The sequence below is a fragment of the Calonectris borealis genome, chromosome 9, assembly GCF_964195595.1.
Source record: "Calonectris borealis chromosome 9, bCalBor7.hap1.2, whole genome shotgun sequence".
Taxonomy (NCBI): domain Eukaryota; kingdom Metazoa; phylum Chordata; class Aves; order Procellariiformes; family Procellariidae; genus Calonectris; species Calonectris borealis.
In genome coordinates this window covers 18,224,573-18,238,304 of record NC_134320.1, presented here as the reverse complement: position 1 = coordinate 18,238,304, position 13,732 = coordinate 18,224,573, and the positions used below count along the sequence as shown (strand labels likewise).

The window sequence follows — 13,732 nt, the reverse complement described above, 5'->3', positions numbered from 1 at the left end:
GTACTCTGATCCATGGACAGTTCTTCCATAGGTATATGAAGACAGGAGGAATCAACTGCAACACTAAATGCCCTACACAGCATGATAACAACAAGTAATTCTATCACCAACTCTTATCTCCTCTTGGGGATGGAAATACAGCTAAAGAAAAGCCAGCTGAAGCTCATTTCATCTGGAAGCAACTCTACAGAAAGCATCCTCAACCAGTTCTGCACTTGTTTTTACATTCATAATTCCAAGCTATGATTAAAATACATTAATTCTTCTCATTTCACAAAAGCAATTAATGAAAACTTCCAGAGTAATATACAACTACAGATCACAATAACTCAGTAAACACATAGCCCACTGATCTTGTTGGAATTTATCTTAAAAAACAAACAAACTATGCTAGAGAGAACAGATCATGCCAGTTTATCATTTAGAGCCTTTTCTTTTCAGTTACAGGACAGTATTCCCCAGTATTATGCAGAAACCTTCTGCAACAGCTTATACTCTAGGAAACTGAGTAACACTCATAAAATGCTCATATGTTGACCTCATCTAGAAAAATAATTTAAGACATTCAGTGCTGATGAGGAATCACTCTGTCAGTCCCTCATGCAAATTCTTCTTCGCAAATCTGACTCATCATGATTTATTGTGAGGGCCTCTGATTTGTGTTTTATTGCTGCCGAGACAGCGGTAAATCCTTTAGCAACTTATTCCTCCACACCTTATTACCACCTTCCAAGATGACTGAGGTAATTTTTGTATATATTTAGTTTCACACTTCACTGACTCCCTTTCTTCTATATCATGTAACAGAAATAAATCTTAACTCACGCTTGTCTCTAGACATCTTAATTTAGCAGCTGATATGGCTGACTGTTCCAATATTTGTGTTACAATGCTAAGCAATAGTGCCAAGTGAAAGCTTGCCAAAAATAACAGTTTACTAATGGGGTGGAGATCAGCATTCACACCTGCAGTTTGAGCACAGCAGTTATAAAATTCTGTACAAAAGGTTAAAAATCACAGCAGGGATATACTTCAGTAAGTATGCGGAAAACATTAAGATCTTATAAACTGAACGCACATGTTAACAACATGAGAGCATGCCCCCTGTACTATGAAGATACCAACACTCTCTTCTTACTGTATATCAACTCGTAACACTGCCTTTCATATGATATTGCCCAGGTATTCTTCTGAGCTGCTCCTCACTTCTTATATAGTGGTACCTTGTTAGAATGCACCATGAGATAACACAAATGATATTCTTCAAAGCCACCTCCATCAATGCACTTACCAAAGAACAATCCTTGGATCTTTTTTTTTTTTTTTAAAAACTCAGATGACTGACAAAATTTTCCTGAATGTCATCAAAACTAGGAACCTGGATTGTGAGAAACTTACCAAGATCCAAATCCCATGGGTCTCCTATCATAATCAGGCAAGTCTGGAGCTATCTTGCATGCTTCTATGTTCAGGTATTTAAATATGTGAATTTTTCCTTTTATACATATCTTAAAAAAAAAATTTAAAAATTACGTAAGTATAATTTGATAATACATTTTCAAAGTACTCTACAGATATTTAACCTGTGGCTGAGAGTAATAAATGAGTGTATTTATGTCAAGCAATGCATCTTTTCTTCTAATCTCACTGCATTTTAGAGAAACAGCTATAGTGGAGCATCACGGGATGCCCGTGATAGACAAATGGAAGTTGTCCTCCAAGTACATCTGGTCTGCATGCTGAAATTTCATCATGTAAACAAGACATAGGCATTTACAAGTACCAGAATTTATACCCTTGGCATCAGAACAGATGCATCCCACCCATGCCCAACTTTGAATGGCAGTGGCAGACCGCCAAAGCAAGCTCAAATTTAAAGTGAATGAAGCCAGTAACAGCTGTCTTTGCTTTCAAAAGGGAGGCAAAACCCTATTGAAACTACAGGTCTTAGCAAGTGCCACTGTTGACTCAGAAGCAGCAGCTCACAGTAGAACCTGTAATACTCAAGGGCTTATATACCCACATTAAAAATCAAATTAGTCACTAACCATAATGCAGTTTCTAGCTCAAAGGCCAATTTGAGCACTCTGTTGCAAAGCGAACCTGTACACAGCAGCACTGAGGCCTCAGTCAAAATTCCGACATCTGAGTGCTGCAAAATCAGTCTTGCCTAACAGAGCTTCCTCTCTCCTACACTTAAAGCAGAAATGTTCACCTAACATTCAGCTACAATGCTAACAGTGGAATTCTTAGTAATATCCCATAGGTGAGACTACTAATACAGTAAAATAAGAGAAGAAAGAGGGATTTTTCAAGCCCTGCTGTATATTTAACACTTTTAGACAATACTATTTAAAGTCCTCTTGTTCTTAAATAAAGTTTGTAATATAATCCTTCAGCTTTTAACTTTGTTCTGCCCTTTTTAGTTGAACTAGTCATCTGAATTCCTAGCTGCCGTTTACCTGTGCAGGGGGTGACTGGAGAGGGTTGTTCTCTAACATGATGATCTGCAGATGTCTGAGGTTCCTATAACAAACTGGTATTGTTGTTATTTTATTGCAGGAGAAATCTAATCGAATCAAAGGCAACTCAGCAAGCTCTGGAGATAGAAAATAAACATAATTCAGCAGATTTCAAAGCAAGAGTATAAAAATATGTGTTTTACAAAATAATTAAGTACACTGCTTCTAGCTCTCGGGGAAGAAAAAGGCATTGAAAATAAAGAAGCGCTTGAAGTTTCTGCTGTTACAGCTGACAGCCTTTATCTCACCTTCAGGTAAACGCACCAAATTATTCCTTCTGACATTTAGGTCCCGCAAGGATTCCAAATTGCCAATCTGTGGAGGTATTGTCTGTATTTCATTACAGCTCACATCCTACAAATCAAAAGTAAAGAATGAGTTAGCAGTTTAGACATTACCACCACTGACTGGTAAGCCTCCGTTACTTACCATATGTAGTGTTTTATTTAGGGACTGAAAGAAAAAGACAACTATTTACATAACAGCTCAGATCCTTATACTCACTAAATCTCATTACTGATATGAAGCATTATTCTCATTTTAAATATATGGGGAAATAAAAGCTTTAAAAGATTAAGCATTCAGATGTTGAAGTTTATTTCAAGTTATCTCATTCAAGCTGTTCCATATTATTTGAGACAGTGCAACTTGCTATATAAAAGCTTTTTGCCAGAAACAAATGCACCAACAGCTCTAATTCCATCCAGCCTTCCTTTCGAAAATAGGGAAGATTCTTAGTTAAATTGATATGGATTATTTGCTTTCCAGTGCAAGGCATCTTCCTCCACATAATTTTTTTTAAGATCTCAGAGTATTTCAAACTCTTTTCTAACACCTCTATACAAAGCCAAAACATAGTTGGACATACTGTGGCAGACAGAAATCTTCCTTAGGGTAAGAGCAGATTTAAGTAACTTGCTATTGCATACAAGTGACTGGCTTACAATCACGAAGTTCTCAGCAGAATGAGAAACAGGATGTGGGTCTTGCACATGCCCAGATAGCATCCTAATCACTGCATTATTTTGATCAGTTTAAAAAAAATTGTTATTTCTTTTGAAGCACCTCCGGACCTATTAAAGACATCAATTAAAAATTAAAGACTGAACAGTAATAGTAAAAAAATAACTGTATACTCACAAGCTCTGTCAGCTGTCTGAGCTGTCCAATTTCTTCAGGTATTGAAACCAACTTATTATTACTCGCTATCAAAACCTTTAGTGGTAGACTACAGAGGTGTACTGGCAATGTTGAAAGCTGGTTTCGACTTTTTGGACAGAAAGGAAACAAAATCATCAGAACTCTAATGAGAAATCACCTCACACCTTAATGCAATGAAAGACACATACAGAAAACACACTCCATTTAGATGATCAACTCAGTTTTTATACAACTACTGTAAAAGTAGTTCCATGAAGTCTTTCTTCATTACTTGCTTTATCTAGTTATGTGTGTATGAACTCTGAATATTAGATGCTTTCAAACTCAGTGCTGGGGAATATGATATTTTCGTGCCCTTTCAGGTGCTTCTGATAACTGGCCACCCTCTGTCACAAATGCGTATGTTTGAACAGAGTGCAGAAGCCTTTCTGATAGGTAATATTGCAGGTCAGCACATACAAAATGCCAGAGAAAGTCATTACTTACTCAAATACTTTATATATCAGTAAATCACTGGATCAAGAATCCTGGTATGATGGATTTCACCATTCCAAAATACAGTCTTGGATATTTCATAATAAACTACTATTAAACTAAATATAAGGTCATATGACTGGATTGTAATCTCAGATGAGAATCAGGCAGAATGAGAATGGATTGTAAAAGAGAAAGACTCCCTTTAAAAATAAAACATAGCAAGGAGCAGTGACTGGATGATTAGGAAGAAAATTATTATGATCTTAACTAAGGTTTTGATCAGGTGTTGACATTTACTGAAATATGCTGCTGTATTGTTTCACGCTTGAAACCCAGACTTCCCTACCATTAAAGCAAAAAAAAAAAAAAAGTTCTGAGCAGTAGGTGAACCAACAGCAGCTTTTAAAAGGATAATAATTGGGCTTCACCTACTAGAGATCATAGCAATAGGAAACCCATACCTGATTCATATCCTATTCCTACAATTCTCACCATCAATAAAAAAAGAAAATAAAGAAACGTAAGCATACTAAATTGGCAAAAGTATAACTCCAGTAGGAAATAGCCTGAATTTTTTCTTGATTGATATCACTGCCGATTTGTGACGAGGAACTTTCCACACCTCTTAAGAGACCTTCTACAAATGGAGGACGCTGTACACAATTGAATTTCATCAACAGGCTAAGTTGCAGCAATTAACTTTTAATGCTGGCAGAGAAGCTTGAGAAAGATCTTTAAAAGCCACCAGTACAGTGAAGGTAAAGGGAAATTGCATAAGCCTTATTTAGCTGCTGAGAGCTGAATTGTATAGACTATCCAAAAGCCCTATCCCTTCTTTTCAGTCTGCATGTCTGTATTTCACATGGAAACTACTAGAATCTATTTTGTGAGTCCTTTAAGTTGGAATTAGCTTTCTTCTTCATACTGCACTTCTACAAGCTGCTGCTTAATCCTCATGTTCCCTGATCCACCTAAGTGGGTAAGACTGGTTCAGGTTGCTTTGATTCAATGACATAGAATATAACAACATGATGACTACACACTATGTTAGCGTTACTTATGGATGCATCAAAATTTATAAACCTAGACTACTGATGCTAAAGCAAAATTTCTAAGACAATCGTTACCTGATATTTAGAAATGTTAAAGACTGTAAGTTCAAAACAGCCTCTGGGATATATCGAATGCAGTTCTGGTACAAATTAAGACTCTCGAGGGAGACAAAGTGACATGCTTCTGCTGGAAGCTCTGACAGTCTGTTCCGTGACAAATCTGAAGGGAGGGAAAAAAGAAACATTCAGTAAAGCTATCTTAAAACTTCACGAGGACAAGTATTGTCTGTATATTCGCCGTCACACAGTGGGAACAGTTGGACAGGAATCAGTTTCACTGTCCTGTCTGCAAAATTTTCAAGATTGTGAAGTGACTCTCACTTCACACCTGTAATAAATCAACATCTTTTAAAATCTTACAGCAACAATGAGAAAGAGAGCACCAGATGCAACATTCCTTTCGTAATCATGCTTTCACATCCCAAACTGCCTTACGCTTAGAGGAAGCTAGTTTAAGATGCTGAAAGTCCAGCTTCAAATCTCTGCTCCAGGACCATCTTTAGATTATGGAGTTGGTATTGGGTGGGCAGTGCTGTAATGAAAAGAATCAGAAAGTACTCTTCTCCCAGCCCCCTGCTAAGGTACTCTCTGCTACATGGAAATCTCAGCTTCAGATTTCTGGTCTAAAATATATACTTTATATAGATACACGCATATTTATAGGTAACAGTTCCAACAGGGGAAACACGAGGCACACACCTTAGACAATCCTTCTATACTCTAGCCAAAGCATTCCCTCCTTCAGAGAGATACCAGTTCAAGCCTATAATCTCAACCAGGCAATGGAAGGATTTTCAATAAAGGGTCTTCCCAGCTGCAAGAGAAATGCTCTGCTTGCTGCTAGCAGTAAGGTTTACTGTTTCTTCGTGATCATACGTTCCCTGCTTGGCAAGAGACAAAAGTTTAACCAAAACTACTACCAAATGTTTATACTTGAAGAATCAATATTCTTCCTTAGCCAGTTCCAATTACGAGTCTATGTATAAAATATCCACAGCATTACTCTCCTTCAAAAGTAAAAGTTGCATTGTGATAAATAATGCAGTCGCAAAGGGTTCTTTTTTCTTTAAAGGTTAAGGAAAGCTCTTGCTTATAAATGCCAAAGGACAGTTCTCACAAACACACACTAACAGCTCCCACTTCCTAACACACCCAGCTCTTAATTCTGACAGGAGTTATGCTCACATCAAGAGCACCTTGCGTCAGCAGGGAGTTCCCATACGGATAGTGCTTGTTTAATAAACCAACGCTTCACCTTTACATTTTTAAGGGAGGGCAGACATTCATTGTAAAAACCCATCTAACCTGAATCGGTGTCATGAATGATTTAAAAAAAAAATCAAAATTTAATTGCTATTTTCTTTATTTGTTTTGAATTTCAATTTCTCCTCATCAGCATAAGAGGAATAAAGCTCCCACCCCAAAACATATACAATAAACTGACATAGTAATTTCTGTATCTTTATTCCATGAAGGAACCATCCAGTACAGATTACTTTTTAAAGGCTGCCAATGCAGATAGGTCTTGTGACTCTTGACACTATTTTTTTGTAAAGGGAAGCTTTTCCAGAATAAAAAAGCCCTCATCAGAGATATACTGTCTACCACTGTTCCAATGTATGCTGCTCTAGGTTGCCCAAGGAAAAAAGGTCACTCTAAGTGCAGTTGGAACTGACTCTAGGTCTACCTCAATGCTTAGAACAAGCCATGAGCTACGACTGATAAATAACCAGTAATCAAAAATCTCAGTAGAAAGAATCACTATGAAAAACTTTGTGGAGAAAAACCTCCGGATGTACATTAATGCACCAGTGGGAAAGAACTACATTATCCAATCCATAGGTATGACTGAAACTAACTATAGCAGAGGCTATGATGGATATAAAGTTCAGCAGAAGTTGCAGGGTGCACACAGATAAGAAAACAAGAAAATAATGGAAACTTCTAATCCACCAATACAAAAAGGTAACAGGGAACATAACAAAACTCCTTGTCTGTTCAGCAACAAGTATTAAATAATAATAGTAATAATAGTAATATCACACTAAGTGCTTCCTTTCAGCTTGTGTCAGCCTCAAACATGACCTCAGCTTACTTGTCCAAACTTGATTTTGAAAAACCAACACTTTAAAATGAACGTTTTTGACCAGCTCTAATAGTGGGAGCTAAAACTACAAAGTAATAGAAGTTGTCAGCATTAAGTCTGCATTGCACATCTAGAATTGTTTAATTGCCTTATGACAGAAAACAGTTCAAGATCTTTGCCCCCCTTTTCTATTTTTTGTGAAAGAGACAAGCTCCCCCCCCCCCTTTTTTTCTTTTCTTCTAAGAGTGAAGAAAAACCTGCACTTACAGATTGCTAAAGACAGCTTCCACAAACATCCTAATCTTACCATACACTAATCCAGATAAAACATCAGATAAATGCATCAAATGCAAAGACAGACCACAGTGATGGATCCTGCTTCCTGCTACTGCCAAACCCAAAGTTTTCTTACCTCTGTTGCTCATCCCAGGCCCTTTGTATTGTCAGTTTGTGGGAAACTCTGATCAGAAATAAACACAACAGTTTTTCTGATCCCCTCACCACACAGCCCCATAAACCCTATGCCAGCACCAGGGAAAAGTGATGGTGCAGGCAGCAGAGTCCCGTGTTCTGGTGACAGGGATTACTTTTGCTGGTTTAAAGCACTCGCTGAACTCCAGCCTAAGTGGAAACAGCAAATGAATTGGACTGATCAGAACCTGCTTAAGAATCTGTAGATAGTAAAAGAGTCAATAAAGTATCTGTGTATATCCTGCAGGGACACAGCATACACTCTCAAGGGAATTTATGCAATGGACACTTATTTTGCACAAGCCATGTCCCATAATACACTAATCTGTCCCAGGGTTTCTTCTTCTTCCATAATTTAATTCTCATTAATGTTTTAGTGAAAATGACAGCAAACTCCAACCCTACCCTCCTCCAAGTTGTATAGCTGCAGTAGATTTAAAGAGGGTAATAGTGCTAAAACTATGCAACAATGTGATGTCCAACATTGCAACATTCCCAATGGGATCTTTCCTGTGCCAACATTGTTGTAAAATGTAACAGGAGAAGAGCGATTTCCAAACAAACATACAACACAAATAAAAATTATGTATCCTGAAAAATTTCTAATAAGTGCAGCCAATCATAGTATTTGTAATCACTGAAATTATCTGTGATACATACAACTTTCTGTAAGGTCTCACAGTACAGTTGTACATTATCATATAAGAAAGGGAGAAGAATGCAAATTATTTCAGAGATGACAAGAAACAAGCAAGAGTAATTTAGAAAAAACACTTACTTCCACATTGACTAGATGTTTAAGTACCTATTTATTTTAAAGAATTATTACAACATTGGTTCACCTATAAGGTGTAAGTGTTTTTCTTAGGGACTCCGCAGGATGGAACTGAATTCCACCACCTATCTCACAATATACTAACATCCTTCAGCACACAGCTGTGCTGGCAAAGTCTGTTTTAATACTACCCATTTTAACAAAGAAACAGGCTTCCCAAGTAATGAGCCATATCTTCTGGCAGAAGAGTCACAAAGAAAAAGTTTCTTTCAGTTCTGTTTTGGAAAGGGTTTAACCACAAATATGAGAATTCTCAACTGCTTTTTGTTTCACTTTATCTTACCAAAGAACATTTAAAACCTAGAGTTTATATACTGTTCAGACCATAAGGCATGGGAGTACTAGTCAAGAACTTCATATATTCTGAGCTATGATTTAGTATTTCTAAAGAAATAACTCCCTGCAAAATAACATTAGGTATGAAGAAATTAAAATACATTTTAAACAACAAATGAGTTCATAGCACGATAGAAAAGAGACACCAAAGCTGGTTAGCAGCAATGACTAAGTTTTTCCAGACTTCCCTCAACCTACAGTGATTTTTAAAACTTGGCATTTTTGTTTAGCAGTAGAAATTCAGTGGAAAGCAGATTAAATCAGAGTTGAATTTTGATGCTGCAGTATAGCCTCTTAAATAATTCAAAATGGGTCTAACCAATTACAGGTTAATAAGGTTGCAGCATCGTTACTCACATGATGGCCATGAGAATGCTATCTTACACACAGCATCCATGATTTCATGTGCTCGAATGGGGAGCTAAGAGGGAAGGTTTGCCAGGACCATAAAAAAACAGGCAAGTGTTAGAAAAAAAAGACTAAGCTATACTGTAAAACAAGAATACCTTGAGAATTAGACAGAAGCAATACATAATAAAATACAGAGTGAATTCTGAACCTGCAAACGAAGAACTGCTTTTGGTTATTTGCAATCCCTACCTTGCCCCCTTGCAAATCTCCAACAAGTATTTAAATTTCCCATAGTCCAGAACACAGCATCCCTAAGACTCGGTGACATTTTTTATTTTGGCCAATATCTCTGGAACTCTCCCCACTCCAGAAAGCAGACCTTACATGGGACCAGAAATGGGGCAGAGAGTACAGCAGTCATTGTACGAAACAATTCAACAACTCCATCCTCTTCCACACCTTCCTCCTAAAAATATCTGAATGAAAGGAACAGCTCTAACAAAACCAGGAAAGAAGTAAAGAAAAAAGCGCTCCAGTGATTGGTTATATATTTACATACATGCTACTCTGCAGTACAGCAGTAGCTGGTGCTTTTCGAAAAGAGAAAGTGGAAGTGAGGTAAAGGAACAAAAACTAAGGTACTTTATTGAAAATATCTTGTCAATTAAGACTTGTTTTAGTGATATTCTTCTGCTACTGTATCCATAAAATAACTGTTCAACAACAACCAGAAAATAAAAAGGTGTTATAGTACAAATTATTGTGCAAACTAAAATTTGTGCAAAGATTTCTCGCCATTTCTCAGAAAAATGACAGAATGTTGCTGTGAGATAATTATTTAAATTTATTTTTTAACAAATATTGTATCATGAATTAAGAAGCAATTGATAACTGTCAAATCAACCAAGGAGTAATCAGCATGATGCAGATTATTTGCTTTAATATGTATGTGCACACCCTTGCTTCTTGACACACCGTAAATGCAAAGAGCAAAGGACTAACTCCCCCCCAAAAGTACAAACGCTGAATTTCACTATGGAGAAGCATATGAGTGAAATACGGCTATTATAATTTGAACTAGGATTGACTTGTTTATGTTCACATTTCATGGGTTAACATTACTGTTACCAGAAATCTGCTTTGAAAAAGGTTCTTCTAACTTTTAGACTTTTAGCTAACTCTTTTAGCTTCTTCTGTTAAAAATGGATGCATTTCCTTGAAGGCAAGATCATGTGGAATTTTGGCAAAGGGGAAGCGTTCTTTGGAACTAAGCTCTTCGTGAAAGATAAAAAAGCCAACAGTACAAATACAAAATGAAATCTCAGCGCAGAGTCAGATCACTAACCTTTTCCATCTTAATTGGGATTCTGTTCAGAAAGCCAGCAAATCCAATATTAAATGGGACTAGAGAATACACTATGTTTAAAATTGCATCATTTGGCATTAAATGTAAACTCTTCCTGCTCAAAGAATGTTCCTCTAACATCAAACATTAGCAGGGCTGTGTTCACACATCTTTAACTTAAGCTGTAACACAAATTTTGTCTCCAAAGGAAAATCACTGACGCATAAAGATGCACTGTTTAAGGTACCGGGTACTTTTACCCACTATAGACACTATAAAGAGAGGGAGCTGCAGCTCAACTGTTGCTGGCACTCAAACTAGCTGGGCGGTGGTGAATTCCAATTCATCACGAGATGCTAATGTGATCAGTCCACTAATCCTGTTGCGATGGGAATACGGCTTTGGCTCTCATTCCAATTAACTATGACAATGAGGGCCAGTTCTACGCCTGGCCTGTGCTACAAAATTTTGTTGATAAAAACCTGCCTTTTGTCACCAGAGACCTGCATGTGTTCCCCACATGTATTTAAATTTTTTTTTTTTTTAAATGTAAACCAGCAAAGCCTCAATTTTTGGCTGTCTGTTCAAAACCAAAAGTCAGCAACCACCATAACACCCGCTGGCAAAACGCTAATGTAAGAGAAATTGTGACATTATGTCAGCAGCTGTAAACTGTGGGCTCCCACCCATGATGTATCATGTCTTCTGTAACAACCCGTTTGCAGCTGTGTGACATCAGTCATGAATGTGCTGCAGTGATGCAACAATACTGGTATCTGTGAATTGATTTGAATCCTGATGGTGACACTGGCTGCTTATACGCTGCCCTCAACTAGGATGACTTCATCTGAAGGGCAAGAAAATGTTCTGTCTTCCCTAAAACTATGAAGCATGCATTGTAACTTAAAAGCACACTCACAGTTTTCCTTTTACACCAGACAAATCTAATATATATTAGCTTGCAGATTACAGACAAAAATATATTTTCACATCAATAACTAGATAAGTCAATCAATGACCAGGAGGCTGACAGCCAGTATAGTGACAGAAGGGAAAAGGCTGAATGAACTGCTGCAAAAGGACAAAGTACAGCTGTTCAAGAAGAAATACGTTCAAAATCTGGAACTATGTAAACAGACTTTTTTTTTCCATATACACAACTTAAAGACCAGAAGCAAACTCCACAGTTTCACAATGATAACAACAAAACCACAATCACCAGCTTCTCATAAAACACTGAAGAATATCCTTGAAGTAGTTGATGTAATGTCGCAGATATGGAAAGCAGCTCACCTGAACAACTCATTACAACAGCTCTGGAAGAGTCAGGCTGCTCCCTGGAAATTGACTGCTTAGGTTGCAGGCATCTTTCAGATAACGTCACTAAACAGATCTTTTGAGGAACTTGATGCCATTTGATTGCTCAATTATGACATTTAGAATCAACTCTATTAGAATGATTACTCACATTTCCAAACGAATTTGAAGCATATTGTTATACAAACCTTAACTCCACTTTTGTTTGTCATTCATTCTATTAGCCAAATAAATTCATGCATATTGATCCCGGTTTTATGAATTGATCTGTTTCATTTCCCAAACATTTCAGAACTTGAAATGAAAATCTGAGAAGAGCAATGCTTGTGATCCTGCTGATTTTTAGGAAACGTTCCCATAAAGCTACTATAAGAAAATTAATAAAATGAAAGCATAGCCCTAAGCAGATTGGCTACTGGTATTATTGTACTGACTTTTCTTGCACAAGAAAACCAGAAATCCTCATGAAAGAATACCTCTGTGATATAATTCTGATGCTGTTGGTCTCTGTACTCAGCACCTGGGAATGTTTTCCTTTCTAAGCACTGAAAACATTGGCATCCTTAGAGCTTCATTTCACACCTGGAGGATTTCCTGATGCAGGAGGGGTGATTTTACCTCTTCCTGTCTGCTGTGATATAACACTACCACTTTTGTCATACCCTAATTTAATTCAGACCTCAGAAATGTCGTCTCCTGACTCATCTTCTACCTGCCAGTCCTGTCAAACCTGAACTTTTCCCAACTATTCTCCCATGTATCTAAGATGTATCTTCTTGTAAGCCTATTAAGCTAAAGTGAAAGAAGGTGGCATTTACTGAACCAAAGTAAGGCTGTTCCTTCTTTGTTTACCGAGGTAATGCACACTGCTCACGTGATAGCACCACTGCCCAAGCTGGAATACCCGAATAACAGGCATAATGAAGACTAGTTTCACCTACATTATTTTTGTAGCCCTGTAATGAAATACATCTCCCAATTTCTAGCTTCAATTTCCAGTATTTCATAAAGGAAAATTAGATTCAGACATGCGATCCATCCTTGATACACTTACCACATTTCAATTCTCAGCAGATCCATTCTTGATATGTACGATCACATTCCTACTTAGCAGCAGTACTAGCAGCATTAAACTGTGTTTTAACCATCTCTATGGACTAACATTTTGTAAGAAGCTCCAACCTGCTGTTTTTTGCAACGTGAACAGGCTATATTTCTGCAGTTACAGAAAACGAGGCAAAGGTTAGTGGTTTCTTCCAAATGTCAACTTGGCGGTGCTACGCCTGGAATGCAGAGGTGCTTAACACCAAAGCCTACTTCACCAACCTGAGAATATACTGCATAACATGCAAAACAAATTGAAAGATTACACCTCACACTGAAATCAGCCCTCTAGATTTCCTCCCTTGTGCGCTAAAGACAAGGTTTGTAGAATGCTTTTAACCAAAGCTGCTTAACACTGTCCTTTATAAAACCTGTTTCAAATCATTGCCAAATCATTGTCAAGTTTCAGATGCGTGGATCAAAGTTTCACGTACGCTATTTCCTCTGGCTACACTTTTATTTTGGAACATTTAATACAAATAACAAAGCTTCTTGCCAAAGGTTTTCAGAAAACAAGAAAACCCCTCACTTCTCTGAAGAACTCTCACGAATCCCTTGCTTGAAGCAATTTTAGTGAGTGAAAACTATGGCCAAAGCATTTACCTTTTCTTTCAA

At 37.3% G+C, this 13,732-nt stretch overlaps 1 protein-coding gene across 3 annotated transcripts in view; it reads right to left on the bottom strand.

Annotated features, from left to right (window-relative positions):
* Positions 1-13,732, bottom strand: part of LRCH3 (leucine rich repeats and calponin homology domain containing 3) — a 70,479-nt gene that overhangs the window by 36,130 nt on the left and 20,617 nt on the right. For all 3 annotated transcript variants that reach the window (XM_075157153.1, XM_075157154.1, XM_075157152.1), the window contains exons 2-6: positions 5,288-5,432; positions 3,663-3,789; positions 2,771-2,876; positions 2,463-2,599; positions 1,399-1,508 (exon numbers count right to left, since the gene is read on the bottom strand). In XM_075157153.1, coding sequence (XP_075013254.1) covers positions 1,399-1,508; positions 2,463-2,599; positions 2,771-2,876; positions 3,663-3,789; positions 5,288-5,432 — 625 coding nt within the window. The remainder of the gene's footprint in view (positions 1-1,398; positions 1,509-2,462; positions 2,600-2,770; positions 2,877-3,662; positions 3,790-5,287; positions 5,433-13,732) is intronic.